The sequence below is a fragment of the Accipiter gentilis genome, chromosome 10, assembly GCF_929443795.1.
Source record: "Accipiter gentilis chromosome 10, bAccGen1.1, whole genome shotgun sequence".
In the NCBI taxonomy this organism is placed as follows: domain Eukaryota; kingdom Metazoa; phylum Chordata; class Aves; order Accipitriformes; family Accipitridae; genus Astur; species Astur gentilis.
The window spans coordinates 3832819-3851667 of record NC_064889.1 but is presented as its reverse complement, the minus strand read 5'-3'; the positions used below and the strand labels follow the sequence as shown (position 1 = coordinate 3851667).

Here is an 18849-nt window from a genome sequence, read left to right as displayed (position 1 = left end):
TGGTGACCAGCTAAGTCCCTGCACCAGGAACATGTCAATTATAAATAATTAAAAGGTAACAGGAAGGAGACACTGAAGTATTAAGCGGTTTTCTCTCTAGGTATCTGGAGGTTTCTATTGCTGCCAATCACCCCCTTCAGATTGTCTTTTCTGCCAGCCATCCCAGCCCTTACATTAGCATGTGAGCTCAGGTTAACATTTGCAAGTAAACTAATTAAGCCCGATTATGCCTCTGCAAGCAAAAGCCAAAAATACCAGCAAAACCCAGCTCTAATTTTTTACTGACTTGGAAGCATAACCTCAAACTGCTGGAGAGTGAAAATTCACACAGGTCAGCTGTCAGTTCTAGCCATGCCAGGAAGAACAGACATGGATGTGAAGAGCAATTGCAGTAGCTGTCTCGTGGACAGCCGTTCCTCTGCTTGTGATGTAGTCACAGAGGGGGATGCATCTGAGGATGCAGGGTTCAAGAGATAACTGGAAATAAGGTTCTAGCTCCAACACAGCAAACAGATAATTTTCAAATAGATGAGACTGAGATGCTGCATCTTTATGCTTTATTAGACTCTCAGGGCACAGTATTGCTGGTGACACTAAGGCAGCCTCCCTTCCAAATAAGCACAGCCTGGCTTGTTTGGTCCAGCACACTGAGAGAGCATTATGCCATGAGGGAGCAAAGGGTCCTTTTTATGTCTGCTCTTCACGCCTACCTTCAGTGGACTTTCTGGAAACAATGAAAAGGTCTATAGCACAATTTAACACTTTGTCAGATGCATCTTTGTTGGAAGAGTCAGTCTGGCCTGGCATGCTTGGAGGGGTAAAGGAAGAGAGCACCACAAAGGATTTACCACAGATGTTCAGAGATGTATGTTTTATACAATACCACGTATATGCACATTTATATTATAAATAGTTTGCAATGAGGGAACTGAACTTTGATAACTAGGGGACAGAAGGAGACTTTTGTGACATCCCAGCTGAGCTACTTCACACATGCATCATCACTCCTGTAGCAAGGAGAGATGCAAGTTGCTGACACCACAGGGAGGAACGTGAGAAACTGCACGCTTCTGCACTCAGTTACACAAAATTACTAAACAGAAAGATGACACATTGTGAATATACAGGAAAATGTGGCTTGGTGTCTATTTTCCCAGTCCACAAATTACACGCCACTACTCTATGCAGACTGTGAAGGCATCCACACTCAGCTTCCACATGCTATTGAAATCAAACATGAGAAGATGTGTGATCATGCCACCTGAAGGGCAGACCAGAGAAATCCCCAGTAGTATTCGGCCTTCCTTCAAAAATCCTCACAGAACCAGGCTTCTTGGGCTCTTCAGTGCATGGACCACATCAAGTATTAGGTAGGAGGGTACAGAAATACGGTCTGTGAAATTAAGTTACAGGGCAGAGGAGTTCTTTCCTACTGCGCTCCTTATCTCCCAAGGCAAATATCCCAAGTCTTGCCACCTGCTCTTCCATCTGATCTGCAAGCTCAAGGGCTGGATTTGTTCTTTCAAACTCAGGAGAGAAAAATTCAAATAGCAGCAACACCCCTCTGCCCCATTTTACCCTATCGAGTTCAACAAATGCTCACTCACCCCTCTTCTGCATAAAGATGAAAAGGTCATCCAGGAACTCTTTCCGTTCAGGATCACTATCCAGTTCATAGAGCTGGGGATAAAAATAAAAATGAAGGCACAGTCTACAATGAGACAGAAAATAAAGTAGTAGTATTAGCTTCTTCCAATGGGTGATCTGCTGTTTGTACTGGAGGGGTGAAAGGCAGCCGCAGGCAAAGAGGCAAACCAAGGAAGAATTCCTGAGCAATTTGGTGGACAAGGCTGCAGTGATAGTTTGAGGACCCTCGTTATGGCTTGCCTTGCTCAGCCCCTCAGTAACTCATCCAGGCACAGCAGAGACTGGCACCCTGAGGGGAACAGGATTCAAGTCAGTTAACAGCACTACTACAGAGCAGGGTTTGAAACCACCTGGAAGCAAAGGGGAGAGAAACTCTTAAGACAAGCTAGAAAGAAAGACAAGACAACCAAAAGGAAGGTGACAGTGGTTCAGGACAGATTAGTGGTCCGTACCTTTAAGGCACCAGTGAGGTAAACTTCTCTGCAGCTTCCCCTAGCCTCATGATTCCCTCTTTCAGGGGTTGTCACATAAGTGACAAACTCCAAGTCCCTTGAAGGAGGACATGAAAGGATAGAGCCATCCTGTAACTACTAATGCCTGGCAGGAAAGGCTCCTCGAAAATAAGCCAAAAAGCCTTAAAAAATATCAGAAACCAGCCTGGAACCAATTTTCTGCAGAAATAATTTTACCAAAACGCTTAAAAACCCAAGCACTTAAAATAAAGTTCCATAGGCAGCTTATTCCAAAGGAGAGGCACTGTATGCTACCATTATCCACTGATTTTTCAGAAGGGACAGGCACAAATGTCATCTTGCAACTACCTCTTGAACAGAAAAATCTAATTTTCACCTATCAAGAAGCCTGTGAGGCCACAAAGTGACAGGCTGAAAGGGCTGAAGTCAGTCTCTCACTGAGATACAGGAGGATATAGAACAAGACAGAAGACAATGCTCTACATGAAGAATTCAATTCCTTCTCTCATTTGCATTGAGGAAGAACCCTGCATTACTCCAGGGAATTTTTTGCTGGTCGTAGCTACTCTTGTGGAGCAGCTCAATGGAAAAGCAAATATTCATCGGGCAATATGTATTTCAGCCTCTCCATAGGTGCTGCTAGCTACTTGGTATTCATCTAGCCTAAAAGAAGAGGGCCTTTTTGGGCTCGTTTCCTGTGAAGCTCTGCACTTTCTCACCACTGAGCTCTGGGAAGAAAGCACACCAGTGTATTTGCAGAGCAATTAGCTGCACCCTTTCAGAAAGAGCCAGCTTAGTTTAAAATGAATTCCTCTGGCTGATGTGACACAGAGCTGTCACATTCAAATCCACGACCACAGTGCTAATCAGGTTCAAGAAACAAAATACTCTTCTCCCAGCTGAAGAAAGCATTGACTAAGATTTTAAATGTCAAAAGTTTGGTGATTAAGTCTTAGTTCAAACTATATTCCAGTGACCAAAGGCAACAAAACAGCCCCAAATAGCTGGTTTGTAGGCAGAGGGCTGTAGGACAAAGCAGTTTTCTTACAAGTTCACTGTAGAGGAATAGTGAGGGCTCCGTAGTCACTCTCTGTCACAGATCAGGGGAAGAATTCGCTAAAGTTACCCCTTCCTCAAAATCCCCATGATCAGACTGACCTTGGCAAAGTCTCGCGAAATTTCTCTTCCTCGGCATCCATCACCTTCATCGCTCCAGGTCACGTTGCCATTCTAGGGAGAGAGAAATGAAAGGGTGAAAGGATGGCCAGCGAAAGGCTTTGTGGACAATTCCAGAAAGCTTGCAAATGTGCATTTTTGGGCACAAACACATGCAAAAACAGCTGCTGGCTTAGACCCAAAAGACTAGAAAGATGGGGACATTTGTGCATTTGTTACAGCACACTTTCCTGGAATCTCTGACACTCAGCCCAAAATGGGAAGTGGGATTTCACCTTCCAGGAGACTACTGAAGGTCAGGAAGTTTTTCAGCACTAAGATTTTTCTTGCAGAATGTATCTCAGAAAAGCTATCTGATGCCAGGGAAAACCATTCCAGTGGAAAGTCCTCAACACCTTCACCAGCTGCCTTCCTTCATCTGCTAAACAGAAGTATACTGCACCCACCCCCCCCCCCCACCCCCCCCAGGAGGTGCTTTGGTGTAATGAGGTCCAGCACCTAAACAGAGAGGTGCTGCTTTTGCTCTCCATGTCCATCTTTTTACCAAGTGTACATCCCAGAGCCCCTAGTGAAAGACTCAGGTGTTATCCAGACATCCTTCCTTTCTGTTCGCCAGGTGACACTGAACACACTTGGAAATGCCCTTCTGTCCTCTCCCACTTGCCTACAAAACCAAAACCAGAGTATGCCAAAGAAAGAGGGAAATAATCCCACTGGAAAGCTTCTTGCCAAGGCAGGACCCTTACTCCTGGATCTGGATTTTTGCCACAGAAATGGAAAGCTCGGCTTTGCTGGATTAAGGTTCATTCTTCTTACGCATTAGAAGGATTACTCTAGTTAGGCCTATTCTACTTGGTAAACCCTCATCCTGAAATGATCACTGGGGCTGGAAACCAGCAGAGGCAGCCTCTGGCTGTACAGCAGGACCAAGACCAGAAGAATGATTCTGAAAAACTGTTCAAGTATCTTTAAACCATAAACTTCATAAACCTTCAGTATAGCAAGTGCTCCAGAGCCACCCAAGGAAAGACAACAGCCAAATCCACCTGACAAGGTAGCTTGGACTACCCTGTCCTGATAAACACACAGCATCCTAATGCAGATAGAAAAGCATTGAGGATAGCAAGAGGTTTCAGCACAAAACAAAACAAAAAAACCCAGCAAAAAAAAAAAAGCATGTGAATTAGAGAGGTGGTCCAATCTCTGAAATCTTGGAGTCATCTGGTTGTGACACATACATTGAATTAGAAAGATGAATAGCTCTTGTCAAGGCCAGGCAAAGCTACATTTGCCCCTTTAAAAAACACTGCAGTGAGCTGCCCTAATGCCTGCTGATTTAGTTTGAGCCAGTAATTCCTGCTGGAAAGTCAATTATCCAGTGAGTCCCATCAACTGAAAGATATTTAATGGGGGATTATTGCCACTTCTGTTATGTCAGCTGTTTATTACAGCAGATCAATTCCCAGCCCTCTCTAGGAAGAGATCTGAAGACCAGTTTTGTTCACAGGAGGATTCATCTGGGTGTCCTTTCCTAGCAGACATTAAAACCACAGGTTTTTTGCTAATTACGGTAACATCCAGCTGCTCCTAAAGCCGCACTGATTGTTAACTCAGATCAACAAACCTATGTGAACAGTCAGAATAAGAGACAGTCTCTTCAGAAGGCAGCAGCTACTTCCCATCCTCAACTTCACACACTCCAAGGCAAGATGATTTGTAGAGGGCTGAGCTGCTTTCTTCCCAAGTTTGTATTTAGTTATAAATCCAGAGGGCAAAACTGCTCATGGTGTTAAACTGGGTGCTCCAAGAAGCAAAACACTTGCTTTCATAGGCAACTTTGGTCATGCTGAGAGCTTATTCCGCTAGATTTGAGAACAGGAAAGAGAAGAGGGCTTAAAGGAGACAATTCTCTAGTGCCAGTGGGTTTGAACTTGATAAAATTTCCAGGAACAGAACTTGCCATGGGATTAAAGACTCTTTAGAAGTTATTTTACTTGTTCTATTTGAAGAAAAAGAGTAATTAGAAAAGAATGACAAGATTAAGGTTTGATACAGAGAATAAGCAGAATATATGCACCCTGCTTCCCACACCTACATCCTGAGATGCTCGAGAGCACAGAAGTAATTATCCCCCACACCTCGCTAGTGAAAAGGAGCTTAAAGCTAGTTGAAGGCATCAGTGTTTTGCCATATGTCCAGAAAATTGGCAGAGATGGATATCACCTGGCATGACACAGAGTGATCTAAGGTGAGAGACAGTGGACAGTATTAGCATTTCTTCCCGCAATAGCTGTAAAGGTTTAAAGCCAGTTACCACTCCCCATGTTAAGCTATTAGAAGAGATAAGGAGAGTGCTTCTCATCCACCTCGTTGCAACCGGCAGCTGCGACGATGTAAATCAGCAAGGGTGCACTGAAACAACACATGGGCTGCGGAGACATGAGGACAGAGCACAGGTTTGTTTTGGGTAGCAGAGTTAGCAAAGTCTCGGGCTAGCATGAAATGTCAGCTCAGCAGCTGGGGAATAAAGCCTTATTTATTCAGAGAACAGAGTACAAGCACCGACAGGCACTTTCCCAGGCCTCAGCTTTGATCTTGAGGGACTATTCTGCTCACCAAAACCTTTGGGTTTGTGCCAAGGCTACAACCAAAGATACCAAATATTGGCAGCGGTCAGAACAGCGACTCAAGCACAACTGGAACAGGTAAATCAGTAAAGAGGCCCATGAAGCTACCGAAGCAAGAGGTGCTCCATATGCAGAATAAACTACATTTTGCACAGCAAGAGAGCTCAGCAGGAGTTTTGGTATCAAGCTTCCTTTCCATTTCTCCTAGGAAAACAAAGCTACCCTATGCTGAGAAGCCCTCCTCCATATGAACAGCAGGAACCTGAGAAATCAATATATCCTCACAAGTCATTAAAAGACCTTTGTATAAGTCAGGCAATAGTAGCAGGAAGGAAAAAACACTGTTCAGAGAGGCAGGTCATTCTCTGGGGAGAGTCCTGCCTCTCCCTCCACCCATTTGTATCAAGGGAATTTGCTGATGTTTGACAAACAGCCCTTGCATTACCACGGGCAAGAATTTATCTGCTTTCTTGCAGAAAAAGGTGGCAGAAGTGGCACTGGCAGTGCTTGAGCCCCCGATGCAAAGCCTGAGAGGGAAGGCAAAAGTGTTGGGAAGGGCTGGCCACCTTCACGAGCTGCTGGCAGAGCCAGGGAGCCTCCCCTGTGCTGCAGACACCTCAGGGGTGTCATCAGAGCCCCCCCCAGACCGCCCCCTCCCCAAAAGGCTGTGGGCCTGGCTTCAGAAGCAATTACATCTGGAGCTATTTTAGGATTACTCCCTAACCACCTGGAATATCTTATTAGAGGGAAGCTCAGATGTCCAGAGCAATTTTGGTTTCCAATCCCACATTCAAGAGCCAGAGTTAACCCTAAGTTGCCAAGCAGAGAGAAAAGGAGATGACAAACACTTTCGTGCTTCAATCCAGCCCATTCTTTTGAGGACAAAAACCTTACAAATAAGCAGCCTCAACCCCTCCCTGCAGGACACCCACCTCTCAAATATTGCCATCTCACATGTCTGTCCCTCCCAGAGACTAGAGAACTAATCAAAACTCTGTGCTTAATAAAAAAACAGTGAAGTATTAAGGCAAACAGAACAGCATCTCATCTTCTCCTCCAGTTTTGCCTGCACAAATTGCAGTTAGTGTGCAAACAGGGACATTGATGAGAAATTGGAAATGCTCCTTTTCCAGGTCACTGCCTTCTCCCCCACCCCAGTTTCATACAGCTGTTTGAGAGGGGCTCAGCTAAAGCCAGATGAGGTTTTACCAGACTACAAAGTTGTACTCAATTGGCAAACTCTGAACTGGAGAGAGCCAACTAAGGCTTTAATATGTAAAAGAAAAAAGAAAACCTCTGGCACGAAACTCAAATCATTCTGCACCTCCTTACTGCAGACCTGCAGTTTTGACAGAGGTTTTAGGCCAGAAATCTGCTGAGGGACAAGGCTAAATGTTGCAGTGAAAAAGAAAGCCCCTCCCCTACCCCATGGGTTAACTGAAAGCACTGAGTCAATGAAAAGGTACAGGGGCAGCAATTTCAGGATTATCAGAGAATCCACAGAAATTCCTTTTGTGGGTAGAGTTAAGCCTTAGGAAGTGAAACAGATGCTATTATAAAGAAAACTGTTGTACTACAAAACGCTGATAAGATCAGGACTACTGCCCTGAGCTGCAAGTTCTCAAGCATGGAGAACCAAGTTATAATTACTGCATGCACAAGCTGCCTGGTAAAGCTCTGCTGAAATTGGAATAAACCCTTCCCAGTCTTACTAATAACAGAGCTCAATTCAATATCTACAAGCTTCAAAGGCAGGTTTTGAAAACATTTTAGTGATTTCAGGAATGGCAGGGAGGATGGGGAAGGAAAGAATAAGAATGGACTGAAGTTAACAGATTAATTACCTTTTTTTATTAAGTTTCTTTATGGGCTCCCATGACCTAGTGACTGCAGCACCAACACAATTCTTTGAAAAACAGGAATCTGCTTCCTTATCCTTAAGGAAAAGTTGGGCTCTTTGTGAATGACTCCTATTCACAAATACTCACAGGAATTAACTAAAACCTAAGTGACAAGAAGATTTGTTCAGTGCTGTATGGCTGTGGGAAGAGAAATTCTCACTGCCACATGAGAGGGTCTCAGATTTACCCTGAAGTGAGAAAAACAGAAGCGTTAAGAATACAACACATTTGAGCTCTTTCCACCTACTGTCTCCAGTGTTAGCTAGAATTTCTATAAATTGGCACCAAAGGAGACAAGCTGCAACTATTCCTAAAGATAAATTTAGCACCTGAACAAATCCTAAAATGAGATGTATCTTCCCCAGGATATAAATGAGCTCCTCGCTCTGCTCCTTTGCTCTGCCTCCAGATATAGAACAGTCACTGCAATATAACATAGCCTTGATGAAGCCTGTGGAATTGCCTCTTGAGATGAAGATCTGGGGGAATTCTCTGATGTCTAATACAAGTTGTTTGTAGGCTGCTGCCTACAGTCATTATCACAAGCAGTTTCTTGGTTCTCCTCTCCCATACATTATTTGGTATATTAAACAAAAAGGTGATTTTGTTGCTCCAGCCACTGATGCTGCACTTCCAAGTTACAGATCAGTATGACCACCAAGTTAGATGCTACAGCAGAAGCAGACTGTCACAGGCATGAAGACTTCACCAAAACAAACCTAAATCATAAACTTCAAAGAGAAGCAGCAATTGGCAATTTAAGAATCAAAATCTGTTCTTCAGGAAAACAGCTTTCAGTAAAAAAGAAACCAAATATCTAACATCGTAGCTATTAATGAAGTATTCTCCTCCCACTACATCATAAAAAGAAAAATACCCAGTGACCTACATAAGGCATGAAAAATCCAACCTTTGGATTGGGCCCTGGAGATCTGAAATAACTAGGAGGCAAAAAATGCACCATGTGAAATGCAACTTTTTTTATTCCTGGGACCTTCACCCCCTCTGGATTAATGAGTATCTCCTGAGCAATACCTCAATACACACAACACTTGAGGCACATACTTAAGGTTATGGAATCTCAGCCACTCATTCCTAGACCCTAGAGCAAAAGCGAAGTAATTATTTTAAGCTGACTTACTTTAATAAACACCATGACCTTTTTAAAAGTTTAGGTCAGGATTTTCAGGAGTGACTCGTGATTTCTGAGAATCTAACATGAGACATCCCCAAAAACCAGACCACAAACTACTCTCTGAAAGTCAGACAGCTGCTTTATGGAGACTTACCTTGCTGCATTTAAGAAGGCATTAAGTATCAGCTGATGCCTGAAAACCTTGGCTTTATTTTTACATTCCACAAAGGAATGCACGTACTAATGTGCCTGCTGTAGTAACAGCCTAAATTGCTCATGCTAGTGCTGCATGCCAGCCTTGAGTGGAGAAGGACTAAGCAGCACCACCAAGACGGCGGCTGTGGTCCTGCCTTTCCTACACGGCTCTCCCTGGTAACCAGAGACATCACCAAGCAATGCGAGAACCCACGGGATGAGGACCCACACCCAACCATCTGCTAAAAGCAACATTTTCACCCGAGGAATTAAAACCTCATTTTTCTTCAGAGACAGGCAGCCCACAACGCCCTTTTTGAGGGCGGCTGTGGGAGCCTACAGCTGTCGGAGCCGTGATGGATTTGCAGGGGATTCGAGCAAGTCCGAGGAGCGAGTGAGCTGAGCGCACCCCCCCCCCCGGCTCTTCTTTCGGGACTGCAACTCCCCGACAAGCAACTCCACTCCCTTGTTGTTTTGTGCTGACAGGATTCCCACCGCCCCTGTGTCATAAGCTGAGCCAGCTCTTTTGTCTGCCAGCTTGTTCTACAATTATTTACTTGGCTGTCCGGGACCGAACAGAATGGGGCTTCACCTTGCTGGTAGCTTCCATCTTTCTGCCATCTTCATGCCACATACCTTCCAGGCAATCTTAGCCTTACACTTTCAAGATACATTTTTCTCCAAGGGCATCACCTTCAGAAGAACAATCCACACTTGAAAGAAGAAATCGAAGTGACTTTTTTCCCCCCTCTTCCGCAAGCAACAGCCATTATGCATACCACAAATACTCCCAGAGCAGAGCTAGCTGGGAGCAGTGTATACTAACTGGTTATTAGCCTCCATATCTGAACAGACACTAAAAAAAAGACAAGTTCAAGAATCATTTCGAAAACAAACTGGAGAATGCAGGCACTTCTGCATTTGATCCTGGTTTTTTTCTGCCCAACACAACCATTTTAGACAAAGACAGAAGAAAAAGCCCAGTATCTTTAAAGTATGCCTTTGAAATGAAAAATTTCAAGCTAGGCTCACACTGGGGCAGTGTGCTACCATTTAGCATACAGAATTATGTGGACAGTCCACAGTTGCTCACACATTTCTCCCCCTTTACGATCATGCCAGCTAACAGTTCTTCCTGTCTGCTCACCCAGTTTATTCCTACCTCCACGCAGCCCCCTGCTCACCAGCTCTGAACTGGTATAGTGCAGTTAAATTTTTACTCCCTGGTATGCAGACTCCACTGGTGAATGCAAACAAGCTGATCTGCAATATTTACCCTACTCAAGGTGAATATACTGCACCAGCATCACTAATATTGGGCACTTCAACATGGCCTTTTGAGCACGCCATAGCTCCTTAATAACATCGTTCACCAGCATGACTATGAATATAAGCCATGCCTTGCTGGGGCAGACCATCTAGCCCAGTACTCCATCTTCAATGACAGTACCAGGAGACAGTATTTTGGGACAACATGGGAACCTGCCATACTTTCCCACCATCCAGAACTGTTGTAGCACAGCACATCCCTGATATTCCTTTATAATCCATTCCTTAACTTGATATCCATGAATTCCTCTAATTCCTTTCTTTACTGCTGTACTGTCTGCCTCCCCAGCAGTGAAACAGATTACTTTAACACAGGAGCAAGAGAGTTTTTCTTTTAGTTTTGCTTCCTGGTGAAGCTTTGTGCACTTTGGCTTCCAGAATAAGTTGGCCTGAAATCAAAGCTGCAACCTACTACCAAAAGACTTGATTACTGAAGTGGGCCAAAGTAACTGGATAAGTATTAGTGCACAGTATGCCAACTGTAAAACAGTTTTGGGGTTTTTTTTGTTTGTTTGCTATTCCACATCAGCTAAGACCAGATCTGGCACACTTAAGGTCATTTGTCTTCCCAGAACAGGGCAAATGACCTAGGAATCAAGCCTATTAATTAAGATTCACAGTACTCTCACAAGATAAGCAAGTATTGGAAAGAAGCACAATGACATGCTTATTGGCACCGGCTGAGCTAGAAATAAAAACAGCCAAAGACCAATGCTAAGTGTATTGGTGTTTTTTTTTAGAAAGTGATCCCCCTAACACCAGAGTCCTGCCTACTATTCTCCACCCAGAGAACTGAAAGAGGAAGTTTTTGCCAGTCACTCCCAATCCAGTAAATTCTGAAGCAAATTCTCTAGTGACTGTCCCCTGAGCGACATACCCACTTCATTTCCCTACAGCAGCTTGAGTAACTCTTTTTTTCAGCCCAACCCCTCTTGAGAGGGAAGCACAGAGAAAACACAGCAGCAACTGGTTGCCTGCTGCATCCCATGCACCAGGACTGCTTTGCTAGCATGCTTTATAGCACCAATAGTACAAATGCCATTCACCTGGCAATTTAGAGGAGTTCCTCCCACAAGCCTTGGTGAAGAAACACCGAATTGGTACAGTTTTGCAGGAGCAGCTGGGCAGGAGCCTACTGGCCACACTAAATGGAATGGGAAAAGAAATAAGGCTTGCTGAGCTTTAGCAGCTCCTCCTTGACCTGCTGCCTGTGACAGCATAAAACAAATCATCTTATGCATGCGACCAACAGCTAAGAGGAGAGCCTGCCCTGAGCATCCACAGCAAACATTCAAATACCTCTGGTTCACCAGCCACCACAAAGCAGATCCAGCTTTTTTACTTCACAGGGTTTGCAGGAGGGAAAGAAAAACCAGCTCTGTTTTTGCCCATACAAGGTTTCTTACCGCAAAGAACTATCTGAAGCAAAACCTAACCCTCTTTGCACTCAGGCTAACATCTGTAGAAAAGGACAATTAAGTCCAGCTTTTTTTCTTTATTTACATCGCACCATCCTTTGGCTCAATTTTAATGCACATAAATGCTGTAAACCTCTCTGAAAGTCTGCTTGAGTTAGGTCTGTAACAAAAGAGCACACAAGTGCTACATTAACTGAAATACCCACTTACAACAAAGAACAGAAATCCTGATCCTCTGGCATTTATCTACAAGGACTAGTAATTCTTCATTGAGACATAGAATTAACCTCCTACCAAAATCAAGCAGGAGCAAGTTAGCTCCTTCCTTCCCACACGTGAAATACAAAGTGGCTCTGCTTACTCACAGGATCAGTGGCGGGACATGCACTCTTCGCTGCCTGCCCGCACCACCAACCAGAAATCCAGCCCCAGTCGCAGCATCCCAGAGGTCTGACACAAAGGCGTTATAGATGTCTTACGTGAAATAACTCGAGTGAGACATTAGCAGGCAAGTGTGTGCACCAAAAATAAATATAACACCAGCCTGTTCCATTCTGAACGGCACAGCAGCAGTGAGATAGAAGATAACTGAGCCAAAGATCAAACCTCTACCTCTCCACAAAGGTTCTGACAGGTTGGGGTTTCTATATCATTAGCTGGAAATCTGTATCTGTAAAGCAAATCAAGCTCTTGTGAAATCTCTTTATAAAAGGATAAACCTGGAAGTGTACACCAGGGAAGCATCGCTCTGCACGCGCCCAGTTCTCGCACTCTTTCCAAAGCACTTGCAAACAGCCAGTGCTTGTAACAGGACACTGGGCTAAAGAAATCCTCAGTCTGACTGAATATGGTCATTCTTATTCAGAAGGAAGTAATGTTAACACTGACCTGTTTGAGCTGCTCGTCCAACCGCCAGTTCTGGCGTCCAGACGGGGAACCGGCATATGGTTGCTTAGTAGTGTCTTTACCCTGTTCTTCTTTGCCCTGTTGTCCCCGCTGGTGCCCTGAAGCCGGAAGAGGATTAGAGGTAGAGGCCACTCTTTGGTTGTGATGGGCAACTTTGGGAGCATGAAAATATTTCAGAGCAGAGCAGGTTTCTTTCCCAGTCACATTAGCACCATCCTCAAGATCTCCACCTTCCAAACCCCCTTCTTCCTCCTCCTCCTCCTCCTCTTCCTCGTCTTCTTCCTCCTCCTCTTCTGGCTCCGAATTCATGCTGCTCTGATCAAAAGCCCGCGTAGCTCCGGCTGCAGGTGGGCCTCTGGCCAAGGGACCAACAGCAGAGCCGCCCGAAGCCCTGCCAGATGTGGCTGCTAGGACAGCCTGCTGCACGGCCAGCTGCTGAGTGTAGAGCAGCTGGGCTTCTCTCATCTGCCTCTGCTGTCTCTCCCTGGAATCCATCTGCAGAGGCGTTTGCTGCTTCTGCTGCTGCTTCTGCAGCTGCTCGACCACAGCTTCCAGCTTCATCCTGCAGTTTGCATGGCTGGGAAAAGAGGGGGGCGTTTTTGACTTTATCTGGCAGGGTTCAAGCCCCGACCTTGGGAGACTGGCAGAATCTGAAAGATAGACAAATATTTGTCCGTATGAATATAAAATGCTTTCATCTTTTCCCCAGGAAGAGGATAAATAGAGTGCAAAGCCAATACTCTTTCCTGTGCAGGAGACCGTGAAACAATCAGCTTCATGTTTAACAGCCTCAGGCTCAAACTTGCATTCAATTTTCAGACTGTTTAATTGTATTTTCAAGCTGAACACATTTGCTATAACCTCAGTTTCGTATACCCCAAAGACAGCATCTGAAATGCCTTTGTCCACGGTCCCAACAGTTCATTTTTCTGTCAGAATCCTTCCACACTTCCTAAATAATTACTTTTGAAATGTTAGGTTTAACATCTAGGGTTTGGTGCTTCTGAAAATACTACCTTAAAAGGAGATAGTCAGGGTGATAAGCTTGACCATATTTCTATTAAAAAATGGGCAGGAATTTATCACACAACAGTTATCTCTAAATTTTTTTCCTTACACTAAGTTCTTTACAGTTTATATGTCTGCCTTTAAGAACCCCCTATATTCAGCAATTATTTTGCCACAGGAGAGCGAGACAAGAGCAGAGCAAAGACCACTGTACCCTGAAACAGACCGCTGAGCACCAAGCAACTCCTGCCTCTGGTTCCCAGTGCATCTCAAGCCCCGGCCGTGGCCTCCCTTCAATTTTCCCAGCCGAAGGACAGCCTTTCCTAGCTCTCCATTTTGACCTGCAGCAAGCCCATGCTGAGCCAGCACTAGCCTCCTCTTGAGCAAAGACCAACAGAAGAGACCGCAGTCAGAAACACCGCTCTGATCTAGAGTAAATCCTAGAAAGACGACTACGCCTGCAATCCCCAACCATTAAAATCAGCATGTGTATTTTGGACTTTGTATCACAAACTGGACCTGTTGACAAAGATGGTCCTTCTCAGCTTTTTTAATGTAAAAAGATGCTTAAACAGTTCTCGCTTGCTGCCCTTCAAGGTTCATTGATATCAAAATACAGTCGGCTTGGAGAAACAAAGGAAAGGCCAACTACAAACAAGCTACAGAGTCTCCTGGCCACCTCCCACCACCCTGTTTACAACCAGCGCTGTGCTATTCAAGCCACATACTTGAAAAAAGAGACTATTTCGCTAACACACGTTTTCAAAACAGACACAGTTCTGTTCTAAAACGACAAATAACCTACCAGACACCAGTTTTAAAAGCGAAAGACAACTTCGAGCATCCTTAGCACAACTCCAGGTCTTCCTCTAAGGTGGTCAGATGCGTCTCTCCATACTGAGCGCCCTCGAGCTATGATGCCCAACTAATTTTTCCTCTGCAAACTCTTCCCTGTGCTAAATAACAGCCCATCACCAAAATGAAAAGCCTGGCCGGTGCATTTGCATTTTTATCTAGCAGGCAGCAGCATAGCTTTAGCTTGCAAATGAAACAATATAAAGTGGATTAGTGGTTTGAATGTCAGGAGCAATAATGCATTACCTGGCAGCTGAAAAGAGTCTTAGACTCCTTCGGCAGGCACAATACACCATCTGGCCAAGCTCCACACACACCCTCCTCTGGTAAAGCAACAATGAACTGGTGCTGGTGTTGCAACAGCAACCATAAACCAGGCTAGAGAACCTACAGCCCACACCTTGCTGTATATTGTTGCACCTGAGGCACGGGTGAGGTGTCACCTCTCCTGCCTGGGGGACATTCAGCAGGGCGTGCAGTTAATACACGCCTCGGGTACATTAACGATAATAAATGACCTGATAGTCGGTTAACATGCCAAGCAAACACACCTCAGGTGCAGCAACACCCTGGTATGCGGCGCCCGCGTATTTCCTGGAGTTCAGGTACAATAGCGTGTGGCAGGTTTCGGCAGGATTTATGCACGGCTGCTGAGGGTTTTCATCAGAGCCCAGGTCAAACTTCGTGAGCCTCCCAAAAGATTAATTTTGGATACGGCGAACACGCCCTCAGCAAGTATCGATGTTATTGTGGAGAGGCACAGCCAACTTTACGGCGAGTTTTAAGTCAACGAGGGGACGCATCCCTCACAGCAAACAATTAATTAAGTCGCAACATCGGGACAGAGTTTTAGACCACAACTGCAACTAGACTAATTAATAACATTAAACCGCTCCAGGTTTTAACATCCATTTTACCCCTCAGCGTGGATATTTGCTTACTTTTCACGTCTCTCCCAACCCAGGCAGCGAAAGGATTCACTTCAACCTTCAGGTCCTCACGCACCAGCCTTTGTGCAGCTTTTAATCCCTGGGAGAGCCCTTTAATTAAAGAAGCCCCTTGATTTGAATTTTTATCTAGCGTAATTAGGAAAACGCCTGCCTCTGCGCCAGCAGCGCTTGGAAAGAGGGTTTTTTTCCAAGCGGAAACCACCTGAAAGAGTTAAAGGGTGAGATGAGCAGCCTCCCGGCCCCGAGGCAGGGAGAGGTCTCCCGGGGTGGTAAACAACTCCATTAACGACCCCCCCCCCCCCCCCCCCCGGGTTTACCGGAGACCTCCCATAACCACCACTACCCCCCCCCCCCCCCAACCCCCCGCCAAGGGAACCTACCCGCGGAAGGGCGGCTGTACCCGCCCCCCCCCCCCCCCAAAAAAAAAAAACGGCCCAAAGAAGCCGGTGAGCTCCAACCCACCCCCTCCACGCTACGGTACCGGCCCCCCGGTACAGGCCTGGCCCCAGGAACCACAACCCCGCGACCCCCCCCCCCCCCCCACCCCGCCGCCATTTCCCCGGTAGCGCCCCCTCCCTCCTCACTCCCCCCCCCTCCTCTTTTCCTCAGCCCCCCCCCCCCCTTTTTTTCTTCACACCCGCCCCCACCGGGGCCATTACCTCCCGCGGGCCCCGGGAGCGTGTCGCTGCCGGCCCGTGCGCGGCCGCCTCGGCTCCGCCCGCAGCACAACCTCTTTTTCCTCTTTCCTTTTTCCTTTTCCCCCCCCACCCCCCCCCCCGCCGCGCACACACACACACACACACAACCCCACACCGCCCCTCCTCGGCTCAGGCCGGAAACGGGGGCGGCGGAGGCGGTACCCCAGCAACGGAAGCGCCCGCCTTACTTCCGGGTACGGCCCCACGGCAACGGAAGAAGCGAACAGCGACAGCTTCCCCCCCCTCCCCGCACCCGGAAACGGCTTGAGAGGGGGGAGGAGGAAAAGGGGGGCGGGAGCTGCACCGGGAGCCAATTAAATAGCGAAACGAGAGGCGGGTTCCAGGGGGTGGGCGGGGCCGGCTAGAAAAGAGCGCGCGGGGGGGAGGGCGGGCCCGGCAGTCGCTGAGGAGGGCTGAGGGAGCGCGCGCGCGCAGGTGAGGGCTGAGGTGGCGGCTGCCGCTGCCAGCCTCCCCCCCCCCCCCCCCCCGGGCTTTTCTTCTCCGTCCTTTTGGGGGTCTTCACTGTGTATTCGGGCCCCGGGAGGGAAAGGGGAAGGGTTTTTTTTCGTGTTAGGGCTTTTGTTTTTCTCAGGTCTGTGGTAAAGGTGTATTTTGGGGGGGGGGGGGGGTGTCTGTGTTGGGGGTCCCTGCTGCTTGGTGCCTATCAGTCTACCTCAGGTCCCTGGGGAGGGAGTGGGAAGGGTCTGTGCTTGTTTTCCTGTCTTCTATATATGCGTGTGTTTTGGGGGAAATAAATATTATGCCTGCCTGGCACCTCTTCTCCACTTAGGCCCTGAGGGCTGTGTGGGGGCAAACTTTCAGGATTCCTTCATATCCCCTCTTGCCTTAGATCCTTCAGCACTGCTGTTGGGTCTCCCTAGTGCATTAAATCCTCTGGGGCCCATAGCGCATGGGGGTGAGTGTCAGGGCTCCTTGCTGTTCCTGCTGTGTTCCCTCTGCGGAGGGACTCTGACACCTCCATGTTCCTACTCACCTCAGGCCTGGTCAGCATGGCGGATGAGGAGATCGCTGCCCTTGTGGTGGACAATGGCTCTGGCATGTGCAAGGCAGGCTTTGCAGGGGACGATGCCCCCCGCGCTGTGTTCCCTTCCATTGTGGGACGTCCGCGGCATCAGGGTGTCATGGTGGGCATGGGGCAGAAGGACAGCTATGTGGGGGACGAGGCCCAGAGCAAGAGGGGCATCCTCACCCTGAAGTACCCCATTGAGCATGGCATTGTCACCAACTGGGATGATATGGAGAAGATCTGGCACCACACCTTCTACAACGAGCTGCGCGTTGCCCCAGAGGAGCACCCCGTCCTGCTCACTGAGGCCCCCCTAAACCCAAAGGCCAACAGGGAGAAGATGACCCAGATCATGTTCGAGACCTTCAACACCCCAGCTATGTATGTAGCCATCCAGGCTGTGCTGTCCCTCTATGCCTCTGGCCGCACCACTGGCATTGTCATGGACTCCGGGGATGGCGTCACCCACACTGTGCCCATCTATGAAGGCTACGCGCTGCCCCACGCTATACTGCGTCTTGACTTGGCCGGCCGCGACCTGACTGACTACCTCATGAAGATCCTCACCGAGCGGGGCTACAGCTTCACCACCACAGCTGAGAGAGAGATTGTGCGGGACATCAAGGAGAAGCTCTGCTATGTTGCGCTGGACTTTGAGCAGGAGATGGCCACGGCGGCCTCATCCTCCTCCCTGGAGAAGAGCTACGAGCTGCCTGACGGGCAGGTGATCACCATCGGGAACGAGCGTTTCCGATGCCCTGAGGCCATATTCCAGCCCTCCTTCCTGGGCATGGAGTCCTGCGGCATCCATGAGACCACCTTCAACTCCATCATGAAGTGCGATGTGGACATCCGGAAGGACCTGTATGCCAACACCGTGCTGTCGGGGGGTACCACCATGTACCCCGGCATCGCTGACAGGATGCAGAAGGAAATCACGGCCCTGGCACCCAGCACCATGAAGATCAAGATTATCGCCCCGCCGGAGCGTAAATACTCCGTCTGGATCGGTGGCTCCATCCTGGCATCTCTCTCCACCTTCCAGCAGATGTGGATCAGCAAGCAGGAGTACGATGAGTCCGGCCCCTCCATCGTCCATCGCAAGTGCTTCTAGAGGGACTGCTGGCAGTCACCTGAGGGCCGTCCTCGCTGGGATGTGTGCTGGGGCAACCTCCTCCTTCCACGTTGGACCAGAATTGTTCGACTGTTACTTATTTTATCCCTTAACTAGTTATGTCGAGGTACCGAGTAGCAACACGTGCATATTAAGGGCCTGTTAGGCTGTAGTTCTCCTGTGGCTGGCTAGCTGCTCTTCTTCTTCATGGCTCTCTGGGGTTTGGAGGTAGATGAAGGGTTGTTCACTTTTTTCCTGTGTAACACGGGTAGGATGACACAAAAGTTAGACTTGTCACCTTGCGGTTTGTCACGGCTGGCTCCTTTGTAGGAAAACAAATAAACTTCTTAGGCTTAAAAACTGTAAGAGGTTATTTTGCTTCCTTTCAGG

The 18849-nt window shown here is 47.4% G+C and overlaps 2 protein-coding genes across 5 annotated transcripts in view; one reads left to right on the top strand and one right to left on the bottom strand.

Annotated features, from left to right (window-relative positions):
• Positions 1–16369, bottom strand: part of ARID3B (AT-rich interaction domain 3B) — a 36819-nt gene extending 20450 nt beyond the window's left edge. For 2 of the 4 annotated variants that reach the window (XM_049812563.1, XM_049812566.1), the window contains exons 1-5: positions 16280–16369; positions 15612–15822; positions 12790–13457; positions 3279–3350; positions 1608–1680 (exon numbers count right to left, since the gene is read on the bottom strand). In XM_049812563.1, the coding sequence (XP_049668520.1) occupies positions 1608–1680; positions 3279–3350; positions 12790–13368 (724 nt within the window). In that variant the 5' untranslated portion in view covers positions 13369–13457; positions 15612–15822; positions 16280–16369. Of the gene's footprint in view, positions 1–1607; positions 1681–3278; positions 3351–12789; positions 13458–14620; positions 14772–15611; positions 15823–16279 lie in introns of all 4 variants that reach the window. The other 2 variants (XM_049812565.1, XM_049812564.1) reach the window with 2 other exon arrangements.
• A 658-nt stretch (positions 16370–17027) lies between these two features.
• Positions 17028–18838, top strand: LOC126043292 (actin, cytoplasmic type 5). Its single transcript, XM_049811425.1, has one exon. It carries the CDS (start codon positions 17299–17301, stop codon positions 18457–18459), a length of 1161 nt encoding a protein of 386 aa, XP_049667382.1. The 5' UTR covers positions 17028–17298; the 3' UTR covers positions 18460–18838.
• The last annotated feature ends 11 nt before the right edge of the window (positions 18839–18849 follow it).